Source organism: Anomaloglossus baeobatrachus, chromosome 11 (assembly GCF_048569485.1).
Source record: "Anomaloglossus baeobatrachus isolate aAnoBae1 chromosome 11, aAnoBae1.hap1, whole genome shotgun sequence".
Taxonomy (NCBI): Eukaryota; Metazoa; Chordata; class Amphibia; order Anura; family Aromobatidae; genus Anomaloglossus; species Anomaloglossus baeobatrachus.
Window position 1 is genome coordinate 188,914,730 of NC_134363.1, and position 26,387 is coordinate 188,941,116.

The following is a 26,387-nucleotide window of genomic DNA, read 5'->3' on the forward strand; positions in this document are numbered from 1 at the left end:
CCGAGAACCAGGGGGGAAATCCACAACAACACAGCTGAGAACCAGGGGGGAAATGCACAACAACACCGCTAAGAACCAGGGGAAAAATCCACAACAACAGAACCAGGAGAGGAATCTGCAACAACACAGCCGAGAACCAGGGGAGAAATCCATAACAACACAGCCGAGAACCAGGGGATAAACAGTTGGTGGCTCAGTGGTTAGCACTGTATGTTGGCTCAGTGGTTAGCAATGCATGGTGGCTCAGTAGGTAGCACTGTATGGAGACTCAATAGTTAACACTGTATAGTGGCTCCGTGGTTAGCACTGTATGGAGCCTCAGTGGTTAGCACTGTATGGAGACTCAGCAGTTAGCACTGTATGTTGGATCAGTGGTTAGCACTGTATGGTGGATCAGTGATTAGCAGAGTATAATGGCTCAGTAGTTCGAATTGTATGGTGGATCAGTAGGGAGCACTGTATAGTGGCTCCGTAGTTAGCACTGTAAGGAGACTCAGTGGATAGCACTGTATGGAGCCTCAGTGGTTAGCACTGTATGGAGACTCAGCAGTTAGCACTGTATGGTGGATCAGTGGTTAGCACTGTAAGCAGGCTCATAGTTAGCACTGTATGGTGGTTCAGTGGTTAGCACTGTTGCTTTGCAGCAATGGTGTCCTGAGTTCCAATCGCTCAAGGAGTTTTTCTGTTCTGACGGTTCTCTGGTTTCCTAAATTTCCTCACTTTGTTGAGGCTAGGGGGCTCACATGAACTGACCAATTTGTGCGCCATGTTCCTTTACTTTATAGCCTTTATTGCAGAAATGCAGGTTACAGGCTGCACGTTCAGTGTATGCAGCGGGGGCTGTATTCTTTGGTTAATGTGTTATGTAGTCATCCGCTTGCACCTGTTTACACTTGCTTTATTCTGTGAGGAGGATTTTTATCGTTTAGTATAAGACATCAGCAGCATTTACCGCGACATACATACTAATGAGACGATGTATAATGCGTCCAATGAGGAGACAATGTGTACAACGACATTCACCATCGGCCCCTGTTCTGTCACACGTCATTAATGCTGTAATACACACGGGGTCGCAGGAATCAATATGACGACTTCTTTCACAATTCTGGAGAGGAAAATGATGCAGAAAACTTTTCTGACCTTAATAAGTTGTGAATGTCCACGCAGAGCCGCAATCATATCCTACTGATGTGGTATCACACCCCGAATACAGCGCCCCCGGGGGAAAGAACTGACAACTGTGGAATATAGAGCGGAAGATTTACTGTAAGTAGAAACGGATAATACACAGAATGTGACGGTTCGGGGATATACAACAATGTACAGATATACTGTATACAGGGGATATACAACAATGTACAGATATACTGTATACAGGGGATATATAACAATGTACAGATATACTGTATACAGGGGATATACAACAATGTACAGATACTGTATACAGCTGATATACAACAATGTACAGATACTGTATACAGCTGATATACAACAATGCACAAATATACTGTATACAGGGGATATACAATGTACAGATATACTGTATACAGGGGATATACAACAATGTACAGATACTGTATACAGCTGATATACAACAATGCACAAATATACTGTATACAGGGGATATACAATGTACAGATATACTGTATACAGAGGATATACAACAATGTACAGATATACTGTATACAGGGGATATACAACAATGTACAGATATACTGTATACAGGGGATATACAACAATGTACAAATATACTATATACAGGGGATATACAACAATGTACAGATATACTGTATACAGGCGATATACAACAATGCACAGATGTACTGTATACAGGGGATATACAACAATGTACAGATATACTGTATACAGGGGATATACAACAATGTACAGATATACTGTATACAGGGGATATACAACAATGTACAGATATACTGTATACAGGGGATATACAACAATGTACAGATATACTGTATACAGGGGATATACAACAATGTACAGATACTGTATACAGGGGATATACAACAATGTACAGATATACTGTATACAGGGGATATACAACAATGTACAGATATACTGTATACAGGGGATATACAACAATGTACAAATATACTGTATACAGGGGATATATAACAATATACATATATACTATATACAGGGGATATACAACAATGCACAAATACTGTATACAGGCGATATACAACAATGTACAAATACTGTATACAGGCGATATACAACAATGTACAGATATATTGTATACAGGGGATATACAACAATGTATAGATATACTGTATAAAGGGGATATACAACAATGTACAGATATACTGTATACAGCTGATATACAACAATGTATAGATATACTGTATATAGGGGATATACAACAATGTACGAATATACTGTATACAGGGGATATACAACAATGTACAGATATACTGTATACAGGGGATATAAAACAATGTACAGATATACTGTATTCAGGGGATATACAACAATGTACAAATACTGTATAAAGGGGATATACAACAATGTATAGATATACTGTATACAGGGGATATACAACAATGTACAGATATATTGTATACAGGGGATATACAACAATGTACAGATATACTGTATACAGCTGATATACAACAATGTATAGATATACTGTATATAGGGGATATACAACAATGTACAAATATACTGTATACAGGGGATATACAACAATGTATAGATATACTGTATACATGGGATATACAATGTACAAATACTGTATACAGTTGATATACAACAATGTACAGATATACTGTATACAGGGGATATACAACAAAGTACAAATATACTGTATACAGGGGATATACAACAATGTACAGATATACTGTATATAGCACAACAATGCACAGATATACTTTTGCACACTCACACGTCTGGACCCCGAGAGCGTCATAGGCTATGTTTTGAGGGGAAATTTTAACCCCGCGCTTTACAGTTACTCGCCAAAAAACCTGCCTCCATTAAAGCGAATGGAGCTGGGAGCCACAGTGCAGCCAGAACTTCAGAAGAATGCGCAGCCACGCCCTTATATGGAATGTTGGCGTGTCACAATGCAGCCAGGGAAAGAGCCAGACACAGACAGGGAAAGAGGCAGACACAGACAGGGTAAGAAACAGACATAGACAGGGCAAGAGACAGACACAAAGAAACAGACACAGACAAAGAGACAGACTGACAAGGAAAGAGACAGACAAAGAGATAGAAACAGACACAGGGAAACAGACAAACAGGGAAAGAAAGGGAAAAAGACAGACAGGGTAAGAGACAGACAAAGACAGGTAAAGAGACAGACAAAGAGACAGACACAGGGAAATAGACAGAGGGAAAGAGACAGACAGGGAAAGAGAGGGAAAGAGACAGACAGGGAAAGAGACAGACAGGGAAAGAGACAGACAGGGAAAGAGACAGACAGGAAAAGTGACAGAGATAGATAGACGGGGAAAGAGATAGATAGACAGACAGGGAAAGAGATTGAGACAGACGGAGAAAGAGACAGAGACAGACAGACATAGATAGAGAGAGAGACAGAGAGATATGTACAGAGGGGGAGACAGACAGAGAATGGGAGAGAAACAGAGAGACAGTTACTATCCCGGGCGTTCATACATTCTATCCCGGGAATGTTAATACATTCTATTTTGTTAACAACAGTTATTAATCCTGGCAAAGCCGGGTAGTACAGCTAGTACTGTATATAGCTGATACACAATGTACAGATACTGTATACAGCACTACAATGTACATATATACTGTATACAGCTGATATACAGCAATGTACATATAGACTGTATACATGTAGTATACAATAATGTACAGATATACTGTATACAGCTGTATACAGCTAATATACAATAATGTACAAATATACACGCAGAACATCGCAGCTATGCACTAGTAGCAACTTTTTCAAGAGATGGAGACTGCAGTATGTCACTTTGGTATCTGTTTTTGAACAAATAAGTATTTTTAAAGGGACAGACACCCCAAAATTATGTATTGTAACATATTTATAATAGGTATCAGCACATGTTATTAATTTAATATTGCAGTGTGTGACCCCGCAATGGTTTTGTCAGCAAATGTTTGACTATATATTTAATATTTGAACAAATGTGTTTCTTTTAATTGTGTATTTAATAAAGTAATTTTAATTGTACAATCTACTCATTTCTGAATGTTGTAGTGTAGATATCATTGGTGCAGCCGCAGAGGGGCCCAAGAGGTCAGGGGGCCACATCCAGCTCCAAAGCAGGTGGAATTGTGAATTATGTTGAGCTCTTGAGCTGCAAATGGCCTATATATTGTCCTTGCACAGGGGCCCATATAGTGTCTTTGCACAGGGGCCCATAGGGTGTCTTTGCACAGGGGCCCATATAGTGTCTTTGCACAGGGGCCCATATAATGTACTTGCACAAGGGCCCATATATTGTCCTTGCACAGGGGCCCATATATTGTCCTTGCACAGGGGCCCATATATTGTCCTTGCACAGGGGCCCATATATTGTCCTTGCACAGGGGCCCATATATTGTCCTTGCACAGGGGCCCATATACTGTCTTTGTACAGGGGCCCATGTACTGTCCTTGCACAGGAGCCCATATAGTGTCATTGCACAGGGGCCCATATAGTGTCTTTGCACAGGGGCCCATATAGTGTCATTGCACAGGGGTCCATATAGTGTCTTTGCACAGGGGTCCATATAGTGTCTTTGCACAGGGGCCCATATAGTGTAATTGCACAGGGGTCCATATAGTGTCTTTGCACAGGGGCCCATATAGTGTCCTTGCACAGCGGCCCTTTTTTGCATGTGGACTGTAGCAATAGCTCTGCAGGAGGACTGTATTCCGCAGGTATAGTGTAGATGTAGTGAGTCGCGCTGAACCGCAAACTCTGTAACTTTCTCACAGTGGAAAGAACCGTGTGACATAGAACTGGTCTGTAATCATTTCCGCGCCCCCACAAATATAACTTCTACTCTGCCAGTGCACAGGAAGCAGCACCAGAAAGAACCCGGAGCCCGGACTGATGATTGTGGTGGCCGCTCTCTATGTTCTGCTAATGATAATAATGAGCAAAGTGAAAGGTAAGAAACCCAGAGCTGAGCCACAGAGGGGCCGCACATCACCTCACCCATAAGGAGAGATATGCAAGGAGGGGGCTCACATACAAAGAGAAACAGCATAACAGCGACAAGTATGGGTCAAAGAGCTGACAATCTAGACCAGGTGTGGGGTATCGCAAATGTAGATGTCACCTGCAGTCCTATGTAACAACACAGATAACACAGTGATATCTCTCTGAGTACAGATAATGTAGTAGATATCACCTGCAGTCCTATGTAACACCACAGATAACACAGTGATATCTCTCTGAGTACAGATAATGTAGTAGATGTCATCTGCAGTCCTATGTAACACCACAGATAACACAGTGATATCTCTCTGAGTACAGATAATGTAGTAGATATCACCTGCAGTCCTATGTAACACCACAGATAACACAGTGATATCTCTCTGAGTACAGATAATGTGTAGATATCACCTGCAGTCCTATGTAACACCACAGATAACACAGTGATATCTCTCTGAGTACAGATAATGTAGTAGATATCACCTGCAGTCCTATGTAACAACACAGATAACACAGTGATATCTCTCTGAGTACAGATAATGTAGTAGATATCACCTGCAGTCCTATGTAACACCAGAGGTAATACAGTGACATATAACTCCTCAACCAGCTTCCCAGAAAATATATACTGTATTTGTATTCAAACTTGAGCTGAAAGTACAAAACTCCAGACAGATACATAATTGTACTAAACATTGTATCAAAATCTCAGGAAAAGGGACACAGAGATAGAGATAGAGGGAAACAGAGAGAAAGAATAGAGGGAAAGGGAGAGGCAGAGATAGAGGAAAACAGATAGAGACAGATAGAGATAGAGGGAACCAGAGAGAGGAGAATAGAGGGAAACCAGACAGATAGAGGGAGGGAGAGAGACAGGAGCTTTGAACTGGTCTTCTATTTACTTTGAGGATTATTTTGACTAATACATTGTACCAAACTCTCAGCTGTAAGAAGTATTGGATTTGAACTGATGTACCAAATATATTCAAAAGATAAAGAACTTTTATTGTTAGTTATTAGAGGGGCTGTCCACTGCTTTTATGCCTGGTTGTTATAAGGGTTTTCAAAAAATAAACCCCTTACACGTTATTCCTTGTACCCTTTATTTTTCTACTGTATTTTGAGAGGGACCCCAGGATCCAGTGCCCCTCTGACCTCCGACACCGCCACAGAGGAAAGGGAGCGTTACATGGTAACAACTGCAATTAGATGAGGGTCCAAAGTATGTGTTCAAATCTGCAAAAAAAAAAAAGCCTGACACTTGGGTGCCATCAGTATTCTCTGTGCAGTAGATGATGTCATAGTTATTGGCTTCTCTGTGCAGTAGATGATGTCATAGTTATTGGCTTCTCTGTGCAGTAGATGATGTCATAGTTATTGGCTTCTCTGTGCAGTAGATGATGTCATTAGTTATTGGCTTCTCTGTGCAGTAGATGATGTCATAGTTATTGGCTTCTCTGCAGTCAGTGATGTCATTAGTTATTGGCTTCTCTGCAGTCAGTGATGTCATTAGTTATTGGCTTCTCTGCAGTCAGTGATGTCACTAGTTATTGTCTTCTCTGCAGTCAGTGATGTCATTAGTTATTGGCTTCTCTGCAGTCAGTGATGTCACTAGTTATTGGCTTCTCTGCAGTCAGTGATGTCATTAGTTATTGGCTTCTCTGCAGTCAGTGATGTCACTAGTTATTGGCTTCTCTGCAGTCAGTGATGTCACTAGTTATTGGCTTCTCTGCAGTCAGTGATGTCACTAGTTATAGGCTTCTCTGCAGTCAGTGATGTCACTAGTTATTGGCTTCTCTGCAGTCAGTGATGTCACTAGTTATTGGCTTCTCTGCAGTCAGTGATGTCACTAGTTATTGGCTTCTCTGCAGTCAGTGATGTCACTAGTTATTGGCTTCTCTGCAGTCAGTGATGTCACTAGTTATTGGCTTCTCTGCAGTCAGTGATGTCACTAGTTATTGGCTTCTCTGCAGTCAGTGATGTCATTAGTTATTGGCTTCTCTGCAGTCAGTGATGTCACTAGTTATTGGCTTCTCTGCAGTCAGTGATGTCACTAGTTATAGGCTTCTCTGCAGTCAGTGATGTCACTAGTTATTGGCTTCTCTGCAGTCAGTGATGTCACTAGTTATTGGCTTCTCTGCAGTCAGTGATGTCATTAGTTATTGGCTTCTCTGCAGTCAGTGATGTCACTAGTTATTGGCTTCTCTGCAGTCAGTGATGTCACTAGTTATTGGCTTCTCTGCAGTCAGTGATGTCACTAGTTATTGGCTTCTCTGCAGTCAGTGATGTCACTAGTTATAGGCTTCTCTGCAGTCAGTGATGTCACTAGTTATTGGCTTCTCTGCAGTCAGTGATATCACTAGTTATTGGCTTCTCTGCAGTCAGTGATGTCATTAGTTATTGGCTTCTCTGCAGTCAGTGATGTCATTAGTTATTGGCTTCTCTGCAGTCAGTGATGTCACTAGTTATTGGCTTCTCTGCAGTCAGTGATGTCACTAGTTATTGGCTTCTCTGCAGTCAGTGATGTCACTAGTTATTGGCTTCTCTGCAGTCAGTGATGTCATTAGTTATTGGCTTCTCTGCAGTAGATGATGTCATAGTTATTGGCTTCTCTGCAGTCCGTGATGTCATTAGTTATTGGCTTCTCTGCAGTCAGTGATGTCATTAGTTATTGGCTTCTCTGCAGTCAGTGATGTCACTAGTTATTGGCTTCTCTGCAGTCAGTGATGTCATTAGTTATTGGCTTCTCTGCAGTCAGTGATGTCATTAGTTATTGGCTTCTCTGCAGTCAGTGATGTCATTAGTTATTGGCTTCTCTGCAGTCAGTGATGTCATTAGTTATTGGCTTCTCTGCAGTCAGTGATGTCACTAGTTATTGGCTTCTCTGCAGTCAGTGATGTCATTAGTTATTGGCTTCTCTGCAGTCCGTGATGTCACTAGTTATTGGCTTCTCTGCAGTAGATGATGTCATAGTTATTGGCTTCTCTGCAGTCCGTGATGTCACTAGTTATTGGCTTCTCTGCAGTCAGTGATGTCACTAGTTATTGGCTTCTCTGCAGTCAGTGATGTCACTAGTTATTGGCTTCTCTGCAGTCAGTGATGTCATTAGTTATTGTCTTCTCTGCAGTCAGTGATGTCACTAGTTATTGGCTTCTCTGCAGTCAGTGATGTCACTAGTTATTGGCTTCTCTGCAGTCAGTGATGTCACTAGTTATTGGCTTCTCTGCAGTCAGTGATGTCACTAGTTATTGGCTTCTCTGCAGTCAGTGATGTCATTAGTTATTGGCTTCTCTGCAGTCAGTGATGTCACTAGTTATTGGCTTCTCTGCAGTCAGTGATGTCACTAGTTATTGGCTTCTCTGCAGTCAGTGATGTCACTAGTTATTGGCTTCTCTGCAGTCAGTGATGTCACTAGTTATTGGCTTCTCTGCAGTCAGTGATGTCATTAGTTATTGGCTTCTCTGCAGTCAGTGATGTCACTAGTTATTGGCTTCTCTGCAGTCAGTGATGTCACTAGTTATTGGCTTCTCTGCAGTCAGTGATGTCACTAGTTATTGGCTTCTCTGCAGTCAGTGATGTCACTAGTTATTGGCTTCTCTGCAGTCAGTGATGTCACTAGTTATTGGCTTCTCTGCAGTCAGTGATGTCACTAGTTATTGGCTTCTCTGCAGTCAGTGATGTCATTAGTTATTGGCTTCTCTGCAGTCAGTGATGTCACTAGTTATTGGCTTCTCTGCAGTCAGTGATGTCATTAGTTATTGGCTTCTCTGCAGTCAGTGATGTCACTAGTTATAGGCTTCTCTGCAGTCAGTGATGTCACTAGTTATTGGCTTCTCTGCAGTCAGTGATGTCACTAGTTATTGTCTTCTCTGCAGTCAGTGATGTCATTAGTTATTGGCTTCTCTGCAGTCAGTGATGTCACTAGTTATTGGCTTCTCTGCAGTCAGTGATGTCACTAGTTATTGGCTTCTCTGCAGTCAGTGATGTCATTAGTTATTGGCTTCTCTGCAGTCAGTGATGTCACTAGTTATTGGCTTCTCTGCAGTCAGTGATGTCACTAGTTATTGTCTTCTCTGCAGTCAGTGATGTCACTAGTTATTGGCTTCTCTGCAGTCAGTGATGTCACTAGTTATTGGCTTCTCTGCAGTCAGTGATGTCATTAGTTATTGGCTTCTCTGCAGTAGATGATGTCATAGTTATTGGCTTCTCTGCAGTCCGTGATGTCATTAGTTATTGGCTTCTCTGCAGTCAGTGATGTCATTAGTTATTGGCTTCTCTGCAGTCCGTGATGTCACTAGTTATTGGCTTCTCTGCAGTAGATGATGTCATAGTTATTGGCTTCTCTGCAGTCCGTGATGTCACTAGTTATTGGCTTCTCTGCAGTCAGTGATGTCACTAGTTATTGGCTTCTCTGCAGTCAGTGATGTCACTAGTTATTGGCTTCTCTGCAGTCAGTGATGTCATTAGTTATTGTCTTCTCTGCAGTCAGTGATGTCACTAGTTATTGGCTTCTCTGCAGTCAGTGATGTCATTAGTTATTGGCTTCTCTGCAGTCAGTGATGTCACTAGTTATTGGTTTCTCTGCAGTCAGTGATGTCACTAGTTATTGGCTTCTCTGCAGTCAGTGATGTCACTAGTTATTGGCTTCTCTGCAGTCAGTGATGTCACTAGTTATTGGCTTCTCTGCAGTCAGTGATATCATTAGTTATTGGCTTCTCTGCAGTCAGTGATGTCACTAGTTATTGGCTTCTCTGCAGTCAGTGATGTCACTAGTTATTGGCTTCTCTGCAGTCAGTGATGTCACTAGTTATTGGCTTCTCTGCAGTCAGTGATGTCATTAGTTATTGGCTTCTCTGCAGTCAGTGATGTCATTAGTTATTGGCTTCTCTGCAGTCAGTGATGTCATTAGTTATTGGCTTCTCTGCAGTCAGTGATGTCATTAGTTATTGGCTTCTCTGCAGTCAGTGATGTCATTAGTTATTGGCTTCTCTGCAGTCAGTGATGTCATTAGTTATTGGCTTCTCTGCAGTCAGTGATGTCATTAGTTATTGGCTTCTCTGCAGTCAGTGATGTCATTAGTTATTGGCTTCTCTGCAGTCAGTGATGTCACTAGTTATTGGCTTCTCTGCAGTCAGTGATGTCACTAGTTATTGGCTTCTCTGCAGTCAGTGATGTCACTAGTTATTGGCTTCTCTGCAGTCAGTGATGTCATTAGTTATTGGCTTCTCTGCAGTCAGTGATGTCACTAGTTATTGGCTTCTCTGCAGTCAGTGATGTCATTAGTTATTGGCTTCTCTGCAGTCAGTGATGTCATTAGTTATTGGCTTCTCTGCAGTCAGTGATGTCATTAGTTATTGGCTTCTCTGCAGTCAGTGATGTCATTAGTTATTGGCTTCTCTGCAGTCAGTGATGTCACTAGTTATTGGCTTCTCTGCAGTCAGTGATGTCATTAGTTATTGGCTTCTCTGCAGTCAGTGATGTCATTAGTTATTGGCTTCTCTGCAGTCCGTGATGTCACTAGTTATTGGCTTCTCTGCAGTCAGTGATGTCATTAGTTATTGGCTTCTCTGCAGTAGATGATGTCATAGTTATTGGCTTCTCTGCAGTCAGTGATGTCATTAGTTATTGGCTTCTCTGCAGTCAGTGATGTCACTAGTTATTGGCTTCTCTGCAGTCAGTGATGTCACTAGTTATTGGCTTCTCTGCAGTCAGTGATGTCACTAGTTATTGGCTTCTCTGCAGTCAGTGATGTCACTAGTTATTGGCTTCTCTGCAGTCAGTGATGTCATTAGTTATTGTCTTCTCTGCAGTCAGTGATGTCACTAGTTATTGGCTTCTCTGCAGTCAGTGATGTCATTAGTTATTGGCTTCTCTGCAGTCAGTGATGTCACTAGTTATTGGCTTCTCTGCAGTCAGTGATGTCACTAGTTATTGGCTTCTCTGCAGTCAGTGATGTCACTAGTTATTGGCTTCTCTGCAGTCAGTGATGTCACTAGTTATTGGCTTCTCTGCAGTCAGTGATGTCATTAGTTATTGGCTTCTCTGCAGTCAGTGATGTCACTAGTTATTGGCTTCTCTGCAGTCAGTGATGTCACTAGTTATTGGCTTCTCTGCAGTCAGTGATGTCACTAGTTATTGGCTTCTCTGCAGTCAGTGATGTCACTAGTTATTGGCTTCTCTGCAGTCAGTGATGTCACTAGTTATTGGCTTCTCTGCAGTCAGTGATGTCATTAGTTATTGGCTTCTCTGCAGTCAGTGATGTCACTAGTTATTGGCTTCTCTGCAGTCAGTGATGTCACTAGTTATTGGCTTCTCTGCAGTCAGTGATGTCACTAGTTATTGTCTTCTCTGCAGTCAGTGATGTCATTAGTTATTGGCTTCTCTGCAGTCAGTGATGTCACTAGTTATTGGCTTCTCTGCAGTCAGTGATGTCACTAGTTATTGGCTTCTCTGCAGTCAGTGATGTCACTAGTTATTGTCTTCTCTGCAGTCAGTGATGTCACTAGTTATTGGCTTCTCTGCAGTCAGTGATGTCATTAGTTATTGGCTTCTCTGCAGTCAGTGATGTCATTAGTTATTGGCTTCTCTGCAGTCAGTGATGTCATTAGTTATTGGCTTCTCTGCAGTCAGTGATGTCACTAGTTATTGGCTTCTCTGCAGTCAGTGATGTCACTAGTTATTGGCTTCTCTGCAGTCAGTGATGTCATTAGTTATTGGCTTCTCTGCAGTAGATGATGTCATAGTTATTGGCTTCTCTGCAGTCCGTGATGTCATTAGTTATTGGCTTCTCTGCAGTCAGTGATGTCATTAGTTATTGGCTTCTCTGCAGTCCGTGATGTCACTAGTTATTGGCTTCTCTGCAGTAGATGATGTCATAGTTATTGGCTTCTCTGCAGTCCGTGATGTCACTAGTTATTGGCTTCTCTGCAGTCAGTGATGTCACTAGTTATTGGCTTCTCTGCAGTCAGTGATGTCACTAGTTATTGGCTTCTCTGCAGTCAGTGATGTCATTAGTTATTGTCTTCTCTGCAGTCAGTGATGTCACTAGTTATTGGCTTCTCTGCAGTCAGTGATGTCATTAGTTATTGGCTTCTCTGCAGTCAGTGATGTCACTAGTTATTGGTTTCTCTGCAGTCAGTGATGTCACTAGTTATTGGCTTCTCTGCAGTCAGTGATGTCACTAGTTATTGGCTTCTCTGCAGTCAGTGATGTCACTAGTTATTGGCTTCTCTGCAGTCAGTGATGTCATTAGTTATTGGCTTCTCTGCAGTCAGTGATGTCACTAGTTATTGGCTTCTCTGCAGTCAGTGATGTCACTAGTTATTGGCTTCTCTGCAGTCAGTGATGTCACTAGTTATAGGCTTCTCTGCAGTCAGTGATGTCACTAGTTATTGGCTTATCTGCAGTCAGTGATGTCACTAGTTATTGGCTTCTCTGCAGTCAGTGATGTCATTAGTTATTGGCTTCTCTGCAGTCAGTGATGTCACTAGTTATTGGCTTCTCTGCAGTCAGTGATGTCACTAGTTATTGGCTTCTCTGCAGTCAGTGATGTCACTAGTTATTGGCTTCTCTGCAGTCAGTGATGTCATTAGTTATTGGCTTCTCTGCAGTCAGTGATGTCACTAGTTATTGGCTTCTCTGCAGTCAGTGATGTCACTAGTTATTGGCTTCTCTGCAGTCAGTGATGTCACTAGTTATTGGCTTCTCTGCAGTCAGTGATGTCACTAGTTATTGGCTTCTCTGCAGTCAGTGATGTCACTAGTTATTGGCTTCTCTGCAGTCAGTGATGTCATTAGTTATTGGCTTCTCTGCAGTCAGTGATGTCACTAGTTATTGGCTTCTCTGCAGTCAGTGATGTCACTAGTTATTGGCTTCTCTGCAGTCAGTGATGTCACTAGTTATTGGCTTCTCTGCAGTCAGTGATGTCACTAGTTATTGGCTTCTCTGCAGTCAGTGATGTCATTAGTTATTGGCTTCTCTGCAGTCAGTGATGTCACTAGTTATTGGCTTCTCTGCAGTCAGTGATGTCACTAGTTATTGTCTTCTCTGCAGTCAGTGATGTCATTAGTTATTGGCTTCTCTGCAGTCAGTGATGTCACTAGTTATTGGCTTCTCTGCAGTCAGTGATGTCACTAGTTATTGTCTTCTCTGCAGTCAGTGATGTCATTAGTTATTGGCTTCTCTGCAGTCAGTGATGTCACTAGTTATTGGCTTCTCTGCAGTCAGTGATGTCACTAGTTATTGGCTTCTCTGCAGTCAGTGATGTCATTAGTTATTGGCTTCTCTGCAGTAAGTGATGTCACTAGTTATTGGCTTCTCTGCAGTCAGTGATGTCACTAGTTATTGGCTTCTCTGCAGTCAGTGATGTCACTAGTTATTGTCTTCTCTGCAGTCAGTGATGTCACTAGTTATAGGCTTCTCTGCAGTCAGTGATGTCACTAGTTATTGGCTTCTCTGCAGTCAGTGATGTCATTAGTTATTGGCTTCTCTGCAGTCAGTGATGTCATTAGTTATTGGCTTCTCTGCAGTCAGTGATGTCACTAGTTATTGGCTTCTCTGCAGTCAGTGATGTCACTAGTTATTGGCTTCTCTGCAGTCAGTGATGTCACTAGTTATTGGCTTCTCTGCAGTCAGTGATGTCACTAGTTATTGGCTTCTCTGCAGTCAGTGATGTCACTAGTTATTGGCTTCTCTGCAGTCAGTGATGTCACTAGTTATTGGCTTCTCTGCAGTCAGTGATGTCACTAGTTATTGGCTTCTCTGCAGTCAGTGATGTCATTAGTTATTGTCTTCTCTGCAGTCCGTGATGTCACTAGTTATTGGCTTCTCTGCAGTCAGTGATGTCACTAGTTATTGGCTTCTCTGCAGTCAGTGATGTCACTAGTTATTGGCTTCTCTGCAGTCAGTGATGTCACTAGTTATAGGCTTCTCTGCAGTCAGTGATGTCACTAGTTATTGGCTTCTCTGCAGTCAGTGATGTCATTAGTTATTGGCTTCTCTGCAGTCAGTGATGTCATTAGTTATTGGCTTCTCTGCAGTCAGTGATGTCACTAGTTATTGGCTTCTCTGCAGTCAGTGATGTCACTAGTTATAGGCTTCTCTGCAGTCAGTGATGTCACTAGTTATTGGCTTCTCTGCAGTCAGTGATGTCACTAGTTATTGGCTTCTCTGCAGTCAGTGATGTCACTAGTTATTGGCTTCTCTGCAGTCAGTGATGTCACTAGTTATTGGCTTCTCTGCAGTCAGTGATGTCACTAGTTATTGGCTTCTCTGCAGTCAGTGATGTCACTAGTTATAGGCTTCTCTGCAGTCAGTGATGTCACTAGTTATTGGCTTCTCTGCAGTCAGTGATGTCACTAGTTATTGGCTTCTCTGCAGTCAGTGATGTCACTAGTTATAGGCTTCTCTGCAGTCAGTGATGTCACTAGTTATTGGCTTCTCTGCAGTCAGTGATGTCACTAGTTATTGGCTTCTCTGCAGTCAGTGATGTCACTAGTTATTGGCTTCTCTGCAGTCAGTGATGTCACTAGTTATTGGCTTCTCTGCAGTCAGTGATGTCACTAGTTATTGGCTTCTCTGCAGTCAGTGATGTCACTAGTTATAGGCTTCTCTGCAGTCAGTGATGTCACTAGTTATTGGCTTCTCTGCAGTCAGTGATGTCACTAGTTATTGGCTTCTCTGCAGTCAGTGATGTCATTAGTTATTGGCTTCTCTGCAGTCAGTGATGTCACTAGTTATTGGCTTCTCTGCAGTCAGTGATGTCACTAGTTATTGGCTTCTCTGCAGTCAGTGATGTCATTAGTTATTGGCTTCTCTGCAGTCAGTGATGTCATTAGTTATTGGCTTCTCTGCAGTCAGTGATGTCACTAGTTATTGGCTTCTCTGCAGTCAGTGATGTCACTAGTTATAGGCTTCTCTGCAGTCAGTGATGTCACTAGTTATTGGCTTCTCTGCAGTCAGTGATGTCATAGTTATTGGTTTCTCTGCAGTCAGTGATGTCACTAGTTATTGGCTTCTCTGCAGTCAGTGATGTCACTAGTTATTGGCTTCTCTGCAGTCAGTGATGTCATTAGTTATTGTCTTCTCTGCAGTCAGTGATGTCATTAGTTATTGTCTTCTCTGCAGTCAGTGATGTCATTAGTTATTGTCTTCTCTGCAGTCAGTGATGTCATTAGTTATTGGCTTCTCTGCAGTCAGTGATGTCACTAGTTATAGGCTTCTCTGCAGTCAGTGATGTCACTAGTTATTGGCTTCTCTGCAGTCAGTGATGTCACTAGTTATTGGCTTCTCTGCAGTCAGTGATGTCACTAGTTATAGGCTTCTCTGCAGTCAGTGATGTCACTAGTTATTGGCTTCTCTGCAGTCAGTGATGTCACTAGTTATTGGCTTCTCTGCAGTCAGTGATGTCATTAGTTATTGGCTTCTCTGCAGTCAGTGATGTCACTAGTTATAGGCTTCTCTGCAGTCACTGATGTCATTAGTTATTGGCTTCTCTGCAGTCAGTGATGTCACTAGTTATAGGCTTCTCTGCAGTCAGTGATGTCACTAGTTATTGGCTTCTCTGCAGTCAGTGATGTCACTAGTTATAGGCTTCTCTGCAGTCAGTGATGTCACTAGTTATAGGCTTCTCTGCAGTCAGTGATGTCACTAGTTATTGGCTTCTCTGCAGTCAGTGATGTCATTAGTTATTGGCTTCTCTGCAGTCAGTGATGTCACTAGTTATTGGCTTCTCTGCAGTCAGTGATGTCACTAGTTATTGGCTTCTCTGCAGTCAGTGATGTCATTAGTTATTGGCTTCTCTGCAGTCAGTGATGTCACTAGTTATTGGCTTTTCTGCAGTCAGTGATGTCACTAGTTATTGTCTTCTCTGCAGTCAGTGATGTCACTAGTTATTGGCTTCTCTGCAGTCAGTGATGTCACTAGTTATTGGCTTCTCTGCAGTCAGTGATGTCACTAGTTATTGGCTTCTCTGCAGTCAGTGATGTCACTAGTTATTGGCTTCTCTGCAGTCAGTGATGTCACTAGTTATTGGCTTCTCTGCAGTCAGTGATGTCACTAGTTATAGGCTTCTCTGCAGTCAGTGATGTCACTAGTTATTGGCTTCTCTGCAGTCAGTGATGTCACTAGTTATTGGCTTCTCTGCAGTCAGTGATGTCACTAGTTATTGGCTTCTCTGCAGTCAGTGATGTCATTAGTTATTGGCTTCTCTGCAGTCAGTGATGTCACTAGTTATTGGCTTCTCTGCAGTCAGTGATGTCATTAGTTATTGGCTTCTCTGCAGTCAGTGATGTCACTAGTTATAGGCTTCTCTGCAGTCAGTGATGTCACTAGTTATTGGCTTCTCTGCAGTCAGTGATGTCACTAGTTATTGTCTTCTCTGCAGTCAGTGATGTCATTAGTTATTGGCTTCTCTGCAGTCAGTGATGTCACTAGTTATTGTCTTCTCTGCAGTCAGTGATGTCATTAGTTATTGGCTTCTCTGCAGTCAGTGATGTCACTAGTTATTGGCTTCTCTGCAGTCAGTGATGTCACTAGTTATAGGCTTCTCTGCAGTCAGTGATGTCACTAGTTATTGGCTTCTCTGCAGTCAGTGATGTCACTAGTTATTGTCTTCTCTGCAGTCAGTGATGTCATTAGTTATTGGCTTCTCTGCAGTCAGTGATGTCACTAGTTATTGGCTTCTCTGCAGTCAGTGATGTCACTAGTTATTGGCTTCTCTGCAGTCAGTGATGTCACTAGTTATTGGCTTCTCTGCAGTCAGTGATGTCACTAGTTATTGGCTTCTCTGCAGTCAGTGATGTCATTAGTTATTGGCTTCTCTGCAGTCAGTGATGTCACTAGTTATTGGCTTCTCTGCAGTCAGTGATGTCATTAGTTATTGGCTTCTCTGCAGTCAGTGATGTCACTAGTTATTGGCTTCTCTGCAGTCAGTGATGTCACTAGTTATAGGCTTCTCTGCAGTCAGTGATGTCACTAGTTATTGGCTTCTCTGCAGTCAGTGATGTCACTAGTTATTGTCTTCTCTGCAGTCAGTGATGCCATTAGTTATTGGCTTCTCTGCAGTCAGTGATGTCACTAGTTATTGTCTTCTCTGCAGTCAGTGATGTCATTAGTTATTGGCTTCTCTGCAGTCAGTGATGTCACTAGTTATTGGCTTCTCTGCAGTCAGTGATGTCACTAGTTATAGGCTTCTCTGCAGTCAGTGATGTCACTAGTTATTGGCTTCTCTGCAGTCAGTGATGTCACTAGTTATTGTCTTCTCTGCAGTCAGTGATGTCATTAGTTATTGGCTTCTCTGCAGTCAGTGATGTCACTAGTTATAGGCTTCTCTGCAGTCAGTGATGTCACTAGTTATTGGCTTCTCTGCAGTCAGTGATGTCATTAGTTATTGGCTTCTCTGCAGTCAGTGATGTCACTAGTTATTGGCTTCTCTGCAGTCAGTGATGTCACTAGTTATTGGCTTCTTTGCAGTCAGTGATGTCATTAGTTATTGGCTTCTCTGCAGTCAGTGATGTCACTAGTTATTGGCTTCTCTGCAGTCAGTGATGTCACTAGTTATTGGCTTCTCTGCAGTCAGTGATGTCACTAGTTATTGGCTTCTCTGCAGTCAGTGATGTCACTAGTTATTGGCTTCTCTGCAGTCAGTGATGTCATTAGTTATTGGCTTCTCTGCAGTCAGTGATGTCATTAGTTATTGGCTTCTCTGCAGTCAGTGATGTCACTAGTTATTGGCTTCTCTGCAGTCAGTGATGTCACTAGTTATAGGCTTCTCTGCAGTCAGTGATGTCACTAGTTATTGGCTTCTCTGCAGTCAGTGATGTCACTAGTTATTGGCTTCTCTGCAGTCAGTGATGTCATTAGTTATTGGCTTCTCTGCAGTCAGTGATGTCACTAGTTATTGGCTTCTCTGCAGTCAGTGATGTCACTAGTTATTTACTTCTCTGCAGTCAGTGATGTCACTAGTTATTGGCTTCTCTGCAGTCAGTGATGTCACTAGTTATTGTCTTCTCTGCAGTCAGTGATGTCACTAGTTATTGTCTTCTCTGCAGTCAGTGATGTCACTAGTTATTGGCTTCTCTGCAGTCAGTGATGTCACTAGTTATTGGCTTCTCTGCAGTCAGTGATGTCACTAGTTATTGGCTTCTCTGCAGTCAGTGATGTCATTAGTTATTGGCTTCTCTGCAGTCAGTGATGTCACTAGTTATTGGCTTCTCTGCAGTCAGTGATGTCACTAGTTATTGGCTTCTCTGCAGTCAGTGATGTCATTAGTTATTGGCTTCTCTGCAGTCAGTGATGTCATTAGTTATTGGCTTCTCTGCAGTCAGTGATGTCATTAGTTATTGTCTTCTCTGCAGTCAGTGATGTCACTAGTTATTGTCTTCTCTGCAGTCAGTGATGTCACTAGTTATTGGCTTCTCTGCAGTCAGTGATGTCACTAGTTATTGGCTTCTCTGCAGTCAGTGATGTCATTAGTTATTGGCTTCTCTGCAGTCAGTGATGTCACTAGCTATTGTCTTCTCTCCAGTCAGTGATGTCATTAGTTATTGGCTTCTCTGCAGTCAGTGATGTCACTAGTTATTGTCTTCTCTGCAGTCAGTGATGTCACTAGTTATTGGCTTCTCTGCAGTCAGTGATGTCACTAGTTATTGGCTTCTCTGCAGTCAGTGATGTCATTAGTTATTGGCTTCTCTGCAGTCAGTGATGTCACTAGTTATTGGCTTCTCTGCAGTCAGTGATGTCATTAGTTATTGGCTTCTCTGCAGTCAGTGATGTCACTAGTTATTGGCTTCTCTGCAGTCAGTGATGTCACTAGTTATTGGCTTCTCTGCAGTCAGTGATGTCACTAGTTATTGGCTTCTCTGCAGTCAGTGATGTCACTAGTTATTGGCTTCTCTGTAGTCAGTGATGTCATTAGTTATTGGCTTCTCTGCAGTCAGTGATGTCACTAGTTATTGGCTTCTCTGCAGTCAGTGATGTCATTAGTTATTGGCTTCTCTGCAGTCAGTGATGTCACTAGTTATTGGCTTCTCTGCAGTCAGTGATGTCACTAGTTATTGGCTTCTCTGCAGTCAGTGATGTCATTAGTTATTGGCTTCTCTGCAGTCAGTGATGTCATTAGTTATTGGCTTCTCTGCAGTCAGTGATGTCACTAGTTATTGGCTTCTCTGCAGTCAGTGATGTCATTAGTTATTGGCTTCTCTGCAGTCAGTGATGTCACTAGTTATTGGCTTCTCTGCAGTCAGTGATGTCATTAGTTATTGGCTTCTCTGCAGTCAGTGATGTCACTAGCTATTGTCTTCTCTGCAGTCAGTGATGTCATTAGGTATTGGCTTCTCTGCAGTCAGTGATGTCACTAGTTATTGGCTTCTCTGCAGTCAGTGATGTCATTAGTTATTGGCTTCTCTGCAGTCAGTGATGTCACTAGTTATTGGCTTCTCTGCAGTCAGTGATGTCACTAGTTATTGTCTTTTCTGCAGTCAGTGATGTCATTAGTTATTGGCTTCTCTGCAGTCAGTGATGTCACTAGTTATTGGCTTCTCTGCAGTCAGTGATGTCACTAGTTATTGGCTTCTCTGCAGTCAGTGATGTCACTAGTTATTGTCTTCTCTGCAGTCAGTGATGTCACTAGTTATTGGCTTCTCTGCAGTCAGTGATGTCATTAGTTATTGGCTTCTCTGCAGTCAGTGATGTCATTAGTTATTGGCTTCTCTGCAGTCAGTGATGTCATTAGTTATTGGCTTCTCTGCAGTCAGTGATGTCATTAGTTATTGGCTTCTCTGCAGTCAGTGATGTCATTAGTTATTGGCTTCTCTGCAGTCAGTGATGTCATTAGTTATTGGCTTCTCTGCAGTCAGTGATGTCATTAGTTATTGGCTTCTCTGCAGTCAGTGATGTCACTAGTTATTGGCTTCTCTGCAGTCAGTGATGTCACTAGTTATTGGCTTCTCTGCAGTCAGTGATGTCACTAGTTATTGGCTTCTCTGCAGTCAGTGATGTCACTAGTTATTGTCTTCTCTGCAGTCAGTGATGTCACTAGTTATTGTCTTCTCTGCAGTCAGTGATGTCACTAGTTATTGGCTTCTCTGCAGTCAGTGATGTCACTAGTTATTGGCTTCTCTGCAGTCAGTGATGTCACTAGTTATTGGCTTCTCTGCAGTCAGTGATGTCATTAGTTATTGGCTTCTCTGCAGTCAGTGATGTCATTAGTTATTGTCTTCTCTGCAGTCAGTGATGTCACTAGTTATTGTCTTCTCTGCAGTCAGTGATGTCACTAGTTATTGGCTTCTCTGCAGTCAGTGATGTCACTAGTTATTAGCTTCTCTGCAGTCAGTGATGTCATTAGTTATTGGCTTCTCTGCAGTCAGTGATGTCACTAGCTATTGTCTTCTCTGCAGTCAGTGATGTCATTAGTTATTGGCTTCTCTGCAGTCAGTGATGTCACTAGTTATTGGCTTCTCTGCAGTCAGTGATGTCACTAGTTATTGGCTTCTCTGCAGTCAGTGATGTCACTAGTTATTGGCTTCTCTGCAGTCAGTGATGTCATTAGTTATTGGCTTCTCTGCAGTCAGTGATGTCATTAGTTATTGGCTTCTCTGCAGTCAGTGATGTCACTAGTTATTGGCTTCTCTGTAGTCAGTGATGTCATTAGTTATTGGCTTCTCTGCAGTCAGTGATGTCACTAGTTATTGGCTTCTCTGCAGTCAGTGATGTCATTAGTTATTGGCTTCTCTGCAGTCAGTGATGTCACTAGTTATTGGCTTCTCTGCAGTCAGTGATGTCACTAGTTATTGGCTTCTCTGCAGTCAGTGATGTCATTAGTTATTGGCTTCTCTGCAGTCAGTGATGTCACTAGTTATTGGCTTCTCTGCAGTCAGTGATGTCACTAGTTATTGGCTTCTCTGCAGTCAGTGATGTCATTAGTTATTGGCTTCTCTGCAGTCAGTGATGTCACTAGTTATTGGCTTCTCTGCAGTCAGTGATGTCACTAGTTATTGGCTTCTCTGCAGTCAGTGATGTCACTAGTTATAGGCTTCTCTGCAGTCAGTGATGTCACTAGTTATTGGCTTCTCTGCAGTCAGTGATGTCACTAGTTATAGGCTTCTCTGCAGTCAGTGATGTCACTAGTTATTGGCTTCTCTGCAGTCAGTGATGTCACTAGTTATTGGCTTCTCTGCAGTCAGTGATGTCACTAGTTATTGGCTTCTCTGCAGTCAGTGATGTCATTAGTTATTGGCTTCTCTGCAGTCAGTGATGTCACTAGTTATTGGCTTCTCTGCAGTCAGTGATGTCATTAGTTATTGGCTTCTCTGCAGTCAGTGATGTCATTAGTTATTGGCTTCTCTGCAGTCAGTGATGTCACTAGTTATTGGCTTCTCTGCAGTCAGTGATGTCACTAGTTATTGGCTTCTCTGCAGTCAGTGATGTCATTAGTTATTGGCTTCTCTGCAGTCAGTGATGTCATTAGTTATTGGCTTCTCTGCAGTCAGTGATGTCACTAGTTAGTGGCTTCTCTGCAGTCAGTGATGTCACTAGTTATTGGCTTCTCTGCAGTCAGTGATGTCATTAGTTATTGGCTTCTCTGCAGTCAGTGATGTCACTAGCTATTGTCTTCTCTGCAGTCAGTGATGTCATTAGTTATTGGCTTCTCTGCAGTCAGTGATGTCACTAGTTATTGGCTTCTCTGCAGTCAGTGATGTCATTAGTTATTGGCTTCTCTGCAGTCAGTGATGTCACTAGTTATTGGCTTCTCTGCAGTCAGTGATGTCACTAGTTATTGTCTTCTCTGCAGTCAGTGATGTCATTAGTTATTGGCTTCTCTGCAGTCAGTGATGTCACTAGTTATTGGCTTCTCTGCAGTCAGTGATGTCACTAGTTATTGGCTTCTCTGCAGTCAGTGATGTCACTAGTTATTGTCTTCTCTGCAGTCAGTGATGTCACTAGTTATTGGCTTCTCTGCAGTCAGTGATGTCACTAGTTATTGGCTTCTCTGCAGTCAGTGATGTCATTAGTTATTGGCTTCTCTGCAGTCAGTGATGTCACTAGTTATTGGCTTCTCTGCAGTCAGTGATGTCACTAGTTATTGGCTTCTCTGCAGTCAGTGATGTCACTAGTTATTGTCTTCTCTGCAGTCAGTGATGTCATTAGTTATTGGCTTCTCTGCAGTCAGTGATGTCATTAGTTATTGGCTTCTCTGCAGTCAGTGATGTCACTAGTTATTGGCTTCTCTGCAGTCAGTGATGTCACTAGTTATTGGCTTCTCTGCAGTAGATGATGTCATTAGTTATTGGCTTCTCTGCAGTCAGTGATGTCACTAGTTATTGGCTTCTCTGCAGTCAGTGATGTCACTAGTTATTGGCTTCTCTGCAGTCAGTGATGTCATTAGTTATTGGCTTCTCTGCAGTCAGTGATGTCACTAGTTATTGGCTTCTCTGCAGTCAGTGATGTCATTAGTTATTGGCTTCTCTGCAGTCAGTGATGTCACTAGTTATTGGCTTCTCTGCAGTCAGTGATGTCACTAGTTATTGGCTTCTCTGCAGTCAGTGATGTCATTAGTTATTGGCTTCTCTGCAGTCAGTGATGTCACTAGTTATTGTCTTCTCTGCAGTCAGTGATGTCATTAGTTATTGGCTTCTCTGCAGTCAGTGATGTCATTAGTTATTGGCTTCTCTGCAGTCAGTGATGTCACTAGTTATAGGCTTCTCTGCAGTCAGTGATGTCACTAGTTATTGGCTTCTCTGCAGTCAGTGATGTCATTAGTTATTGGCTTCTCTGCAGTCAGTGATGTCATTAGTTATTGGCTTCTCTGCAGTCAGTGATGTCACTAGTTATTGGCTTCTCTGCAGTCAGTGATGTCATTAGTTATTGGCTTCTCTGCAGTCAGTGATGTCACTAGTTATTGGCTTCTCTGCAGTCAGTGATGTCACTAGTTTTTGGCTTCTCTGCAGTCAGTGATGTCATTAGTTATTGGCTTCTCTGCAGTCAGTGATGTCACTAGTTATTGTCTTCTCTGCAGTCAGTGATGTCACTAGTTATTGTCTTCTCTGCAGTCAGTGATGTCATTAGTTATTGGATTCTCTGCAGTCAGTGATGTCACTAGTTATTGGCTTCTCTGCAGTCAGTGATGTCACTAGTTATTGGCTTCTCTGCAGTCAGTGATGTCACTAGTTATTGGCTTCTCTGCAGTCAGTGATGTCATTAGTTATTGGCTTCTCTGCAGTCAGTGATGTCATTAGTTATTGGCTTATCTGCAGTCAGTGATGTCACTAGTTATTGGCTTCTCTGCAGTCAGTGATGTCATTAGTTATTGGCTTCTCTGCAGTCAGTGATGTCATTAGTTATTGGCTTCTCTGCAGTCAGTGATGTCACTAGTTATTGGCTTCTCTGCAGTCAGTGATGTCACTAGTTATTGGCTTCTCTGCAGTCAGTGATGTCATTAGTTATTGGCTTCTCTGCAGTCAGTGATGTCACTAGTTATTGTCTTCTCTGCAGTCAGTGATGTCACTAGTTATTGGCTTCTCTGCAGTCAGTGATGTCATTAGTTATTGGCTTCTCTGCAGTCAGTGATGTCACAGTTTCCAAGGTTTTTTTTACACAATCAGTGATGTATTGTTTTCTGATATCTCCTACAATGTATGAAATTCACCTTAATGAGGTCCCTGCTTTGCAGACATGTATTCATCGCCACTTTTTGAGACCTGTGCGTGGTGTTGATGTGCAGCACATTCTGTGTACAATGTGGGGGGATTCATGACCACATTTCTTACAGCGGAATTTCACACTTCGCGTCTGTCTGTGGAGGAAGGAAAAGCCGTCACCCTGAGATGTGCGTTTCCGAGGAGCAATGGCGCAGACATACAGTGGGTGACTCCGAGGGGCTACACCAGTTACTTTAATGGGGAGAAGGGTAAGTAAAAACTCTCAGAAATTTCTTTTTTTCGGGTATACAATCTTAGTGTTGTGTTAGAAAATACCTACTTAGTGTCACACCGCTCTGATCCCTGGAGACCATAACATCTAAAGTAAAGGCTATTATGCCATTTTGAAAGAGGAAAAATCTCCTGATGAGCTCCGTTGGTCATTCATATGGAGTGAAACGCGTTGAGATGAGATCAGACCTTAAGGAATTCATGATATGAAAATTTGAATATTCTCCAGGCACCTCAGAATTTCCAGATAAGTGCAAAGCCTTATTGTTGTAAATATTGAGAAAAAAAAGATCTCTATTGACTATTTCCTGGTGGCTAATAACCAGGACTATAGGGCTTTTTATAGGGCCAGCCGCCGAGGAATGGGGGCACCGCAAATATAAGGGTGTACTCCATTGCCAGGCAGGAGTGAGACGATTGAGGGATAGCTTATACTGGGAAATATTGTAAATGTGTATGTATCATATGAACCAGGTGCCAGAGATCTAGCTGGTTTCTCTTTCACTTTTTTGATTATTGTTTGAGAGGGATAGAGAAGGGATACACAAGGGCGAGCCGCCGAGGAATGGGGGCATCGGTCAAGTAAGGATGCACTCCATTGATAGGCAGGGGACGTCCTTGTGAGGGTAAGAGTAAGGACATGATTATATTTCCATTTGTCCCCCTCTAGCATTAATGCTTATCCTAAGAGTATTGTATTTCCTCTACCTTCCACCTCTCAACTGTCTTAAGTAAAGTGATTTAGACACCTTCTTAAACTTTCACTTTATAAGTATTGTTGTTTGTTTGTCTTGGCTTGAGGAATTTTTAATGTATATGAATAAAGAGATAGACTTTAATATAAGTCATTGAAAGGAAGTAGAGAAGGGTAAGTCCAGAAATCTGCAGCTAGTACATACGTATTTTTGCATACAGTATATATTGATAGCACGCCTCTATAGTTATCTGTCTGAACTCGACCCTAATTGTGCCTTCCTTGTCACTTTTGGCCTGGTTCAGGTGAGCGTATTATTACTGTGAAGCCCCACAGGTGTTGTGTCGGTGCATTACCTTCAGGGACTCCACTCGGCTGGATCTTGTCACTGGTAGGAAATCTTCTATTTGTCGTGACGCCACTCTCAGAATTGCGGTCAGTGGGGACCGCCACTGCAGGTTGAGGGACGCCTGGGGCTGATGGTGAGTGCAGTTAGTTGGAATAGCCTCCTGAGAGTGAGGCAAGCCCCAGGGCCCTGTGTAGGTGCGTAGTACCACAAGGCGCAGAATAACTCCACACACGCAGAATGTCTTTCAGGGGTTTTACTCACTTCAGATGGCAGGGTGAGTAACCCGGGCGTAGCTGGGATGAACCAGGCTGGAACCAGGTATCCTTCAGGCTGACTTCTGATGGTGACTACCAACTCGCCTTCCTTAGCCCTTAGTGGTTTGGGGTAACCCCGACTTTTAGTCCCTATGGGGGTCACCCAGGGAAGTTGCTGAAGCCTCTCTCCCCTTCGATTGCCGTTTGCTTGTTGCCTGGGCCAGATCACTCCAGCTGCTTGCCTCCTGTGAACTGTGGGCCCTAACTGTGGCTACGTGGCTGCGGCTTTTGGGTGTTGTGGTGTGGGCTTTGAGGGCCCCACACCGGCAGGTTTAGCAAGGAAAGGTGGATCTATCCCCGCTCCGGGATCTGCCGCCCGTTTGGGCCTGGTTCTCCCTAGCAGTCTCCTTACTTCCCACTCTGTGCTCTCTCTCTAGCTGGAGATGGGTTTCGGGTAGCACTCCTAGGTGACCGTTCTCCCCCGTCGGTAGCCACTGCGCGGACGCTGTCAGACTGCAACAGCCCCAGGGGTAGGGGTCTGCTCTCCTCGGAGCTCCCTGGACTCTGCACTGAACCGGCTCACTGCTCCTCCTCTCCTGTTCTTGCCTACGCCACCTAGCAACCAGACTCTCTTACCACACCCCTTGAGAGGAGATGGAGGCTTTTGGCCCCCTCCACTATTCCAGTGGAGGTGAAGGCTTTTCCCCCTCCTGGGATCCCCAGGGGTCCTCTCAAAGGTACATGTGTGAGACCTGATCACTATGCGCCTGTGTAGTCACACCTCGGTCAGCCTTCTGGATTACCTGTATTGTACTGTCCCCAGCATGGGTGCAGTACTCAGTGGTGCCTGACCAGGTCAGGGGCGCCACATTCCCCCTTAGTTATCACCAGCACGTCCTCGGGCTGCAAGACAACATTTTAAAATGCATAAAACATTAAAACATGTAAAACATTTAAAAGCACCAGGTACCATACATCACCACCCTCCACCCACAAGTCCGT

The 26,387-nt window shown here is 42.9% G+C and overlaps 1 protein-coding gene across 5 annotated transcripts in view; it reads left to right on the forward strand.

Moving 5' to 3' along the window:
- The first annotated feature begins 5,036 nt into the window (after positions 1 to 5,036).
- The window catches only part of CRTAM (cytotoxic and regulatory T cell molecule), a 48,189-nt gene continuing 26,838 nt past the window's right edge, over positions 5,037 to 26,387 (forward strand). For 4 of the 5 annotated variants that reach the window (XM_075327898.1, XM_075327899.1, XM_075327900.1 and 1 more), the window contains exons 1-2: positions 5,037 to 5,115; positions 23,929 to 24,066. In XM_075327898.1, the coding sequence (XP_075184013.1) occupies positions 5,058 to 5,115; positions 23,929 to 24,066 (196 nt within the window). In that variant the 5' untranslated portion in view covers positions 5,037 to 5,057. The remainder of the gene's footprint in view (positions 5,116 to 23,928; positions 24,067 to 26,387) is intronic. The other variant, XM_075327902.1, reaches the window with a different exon arrangement.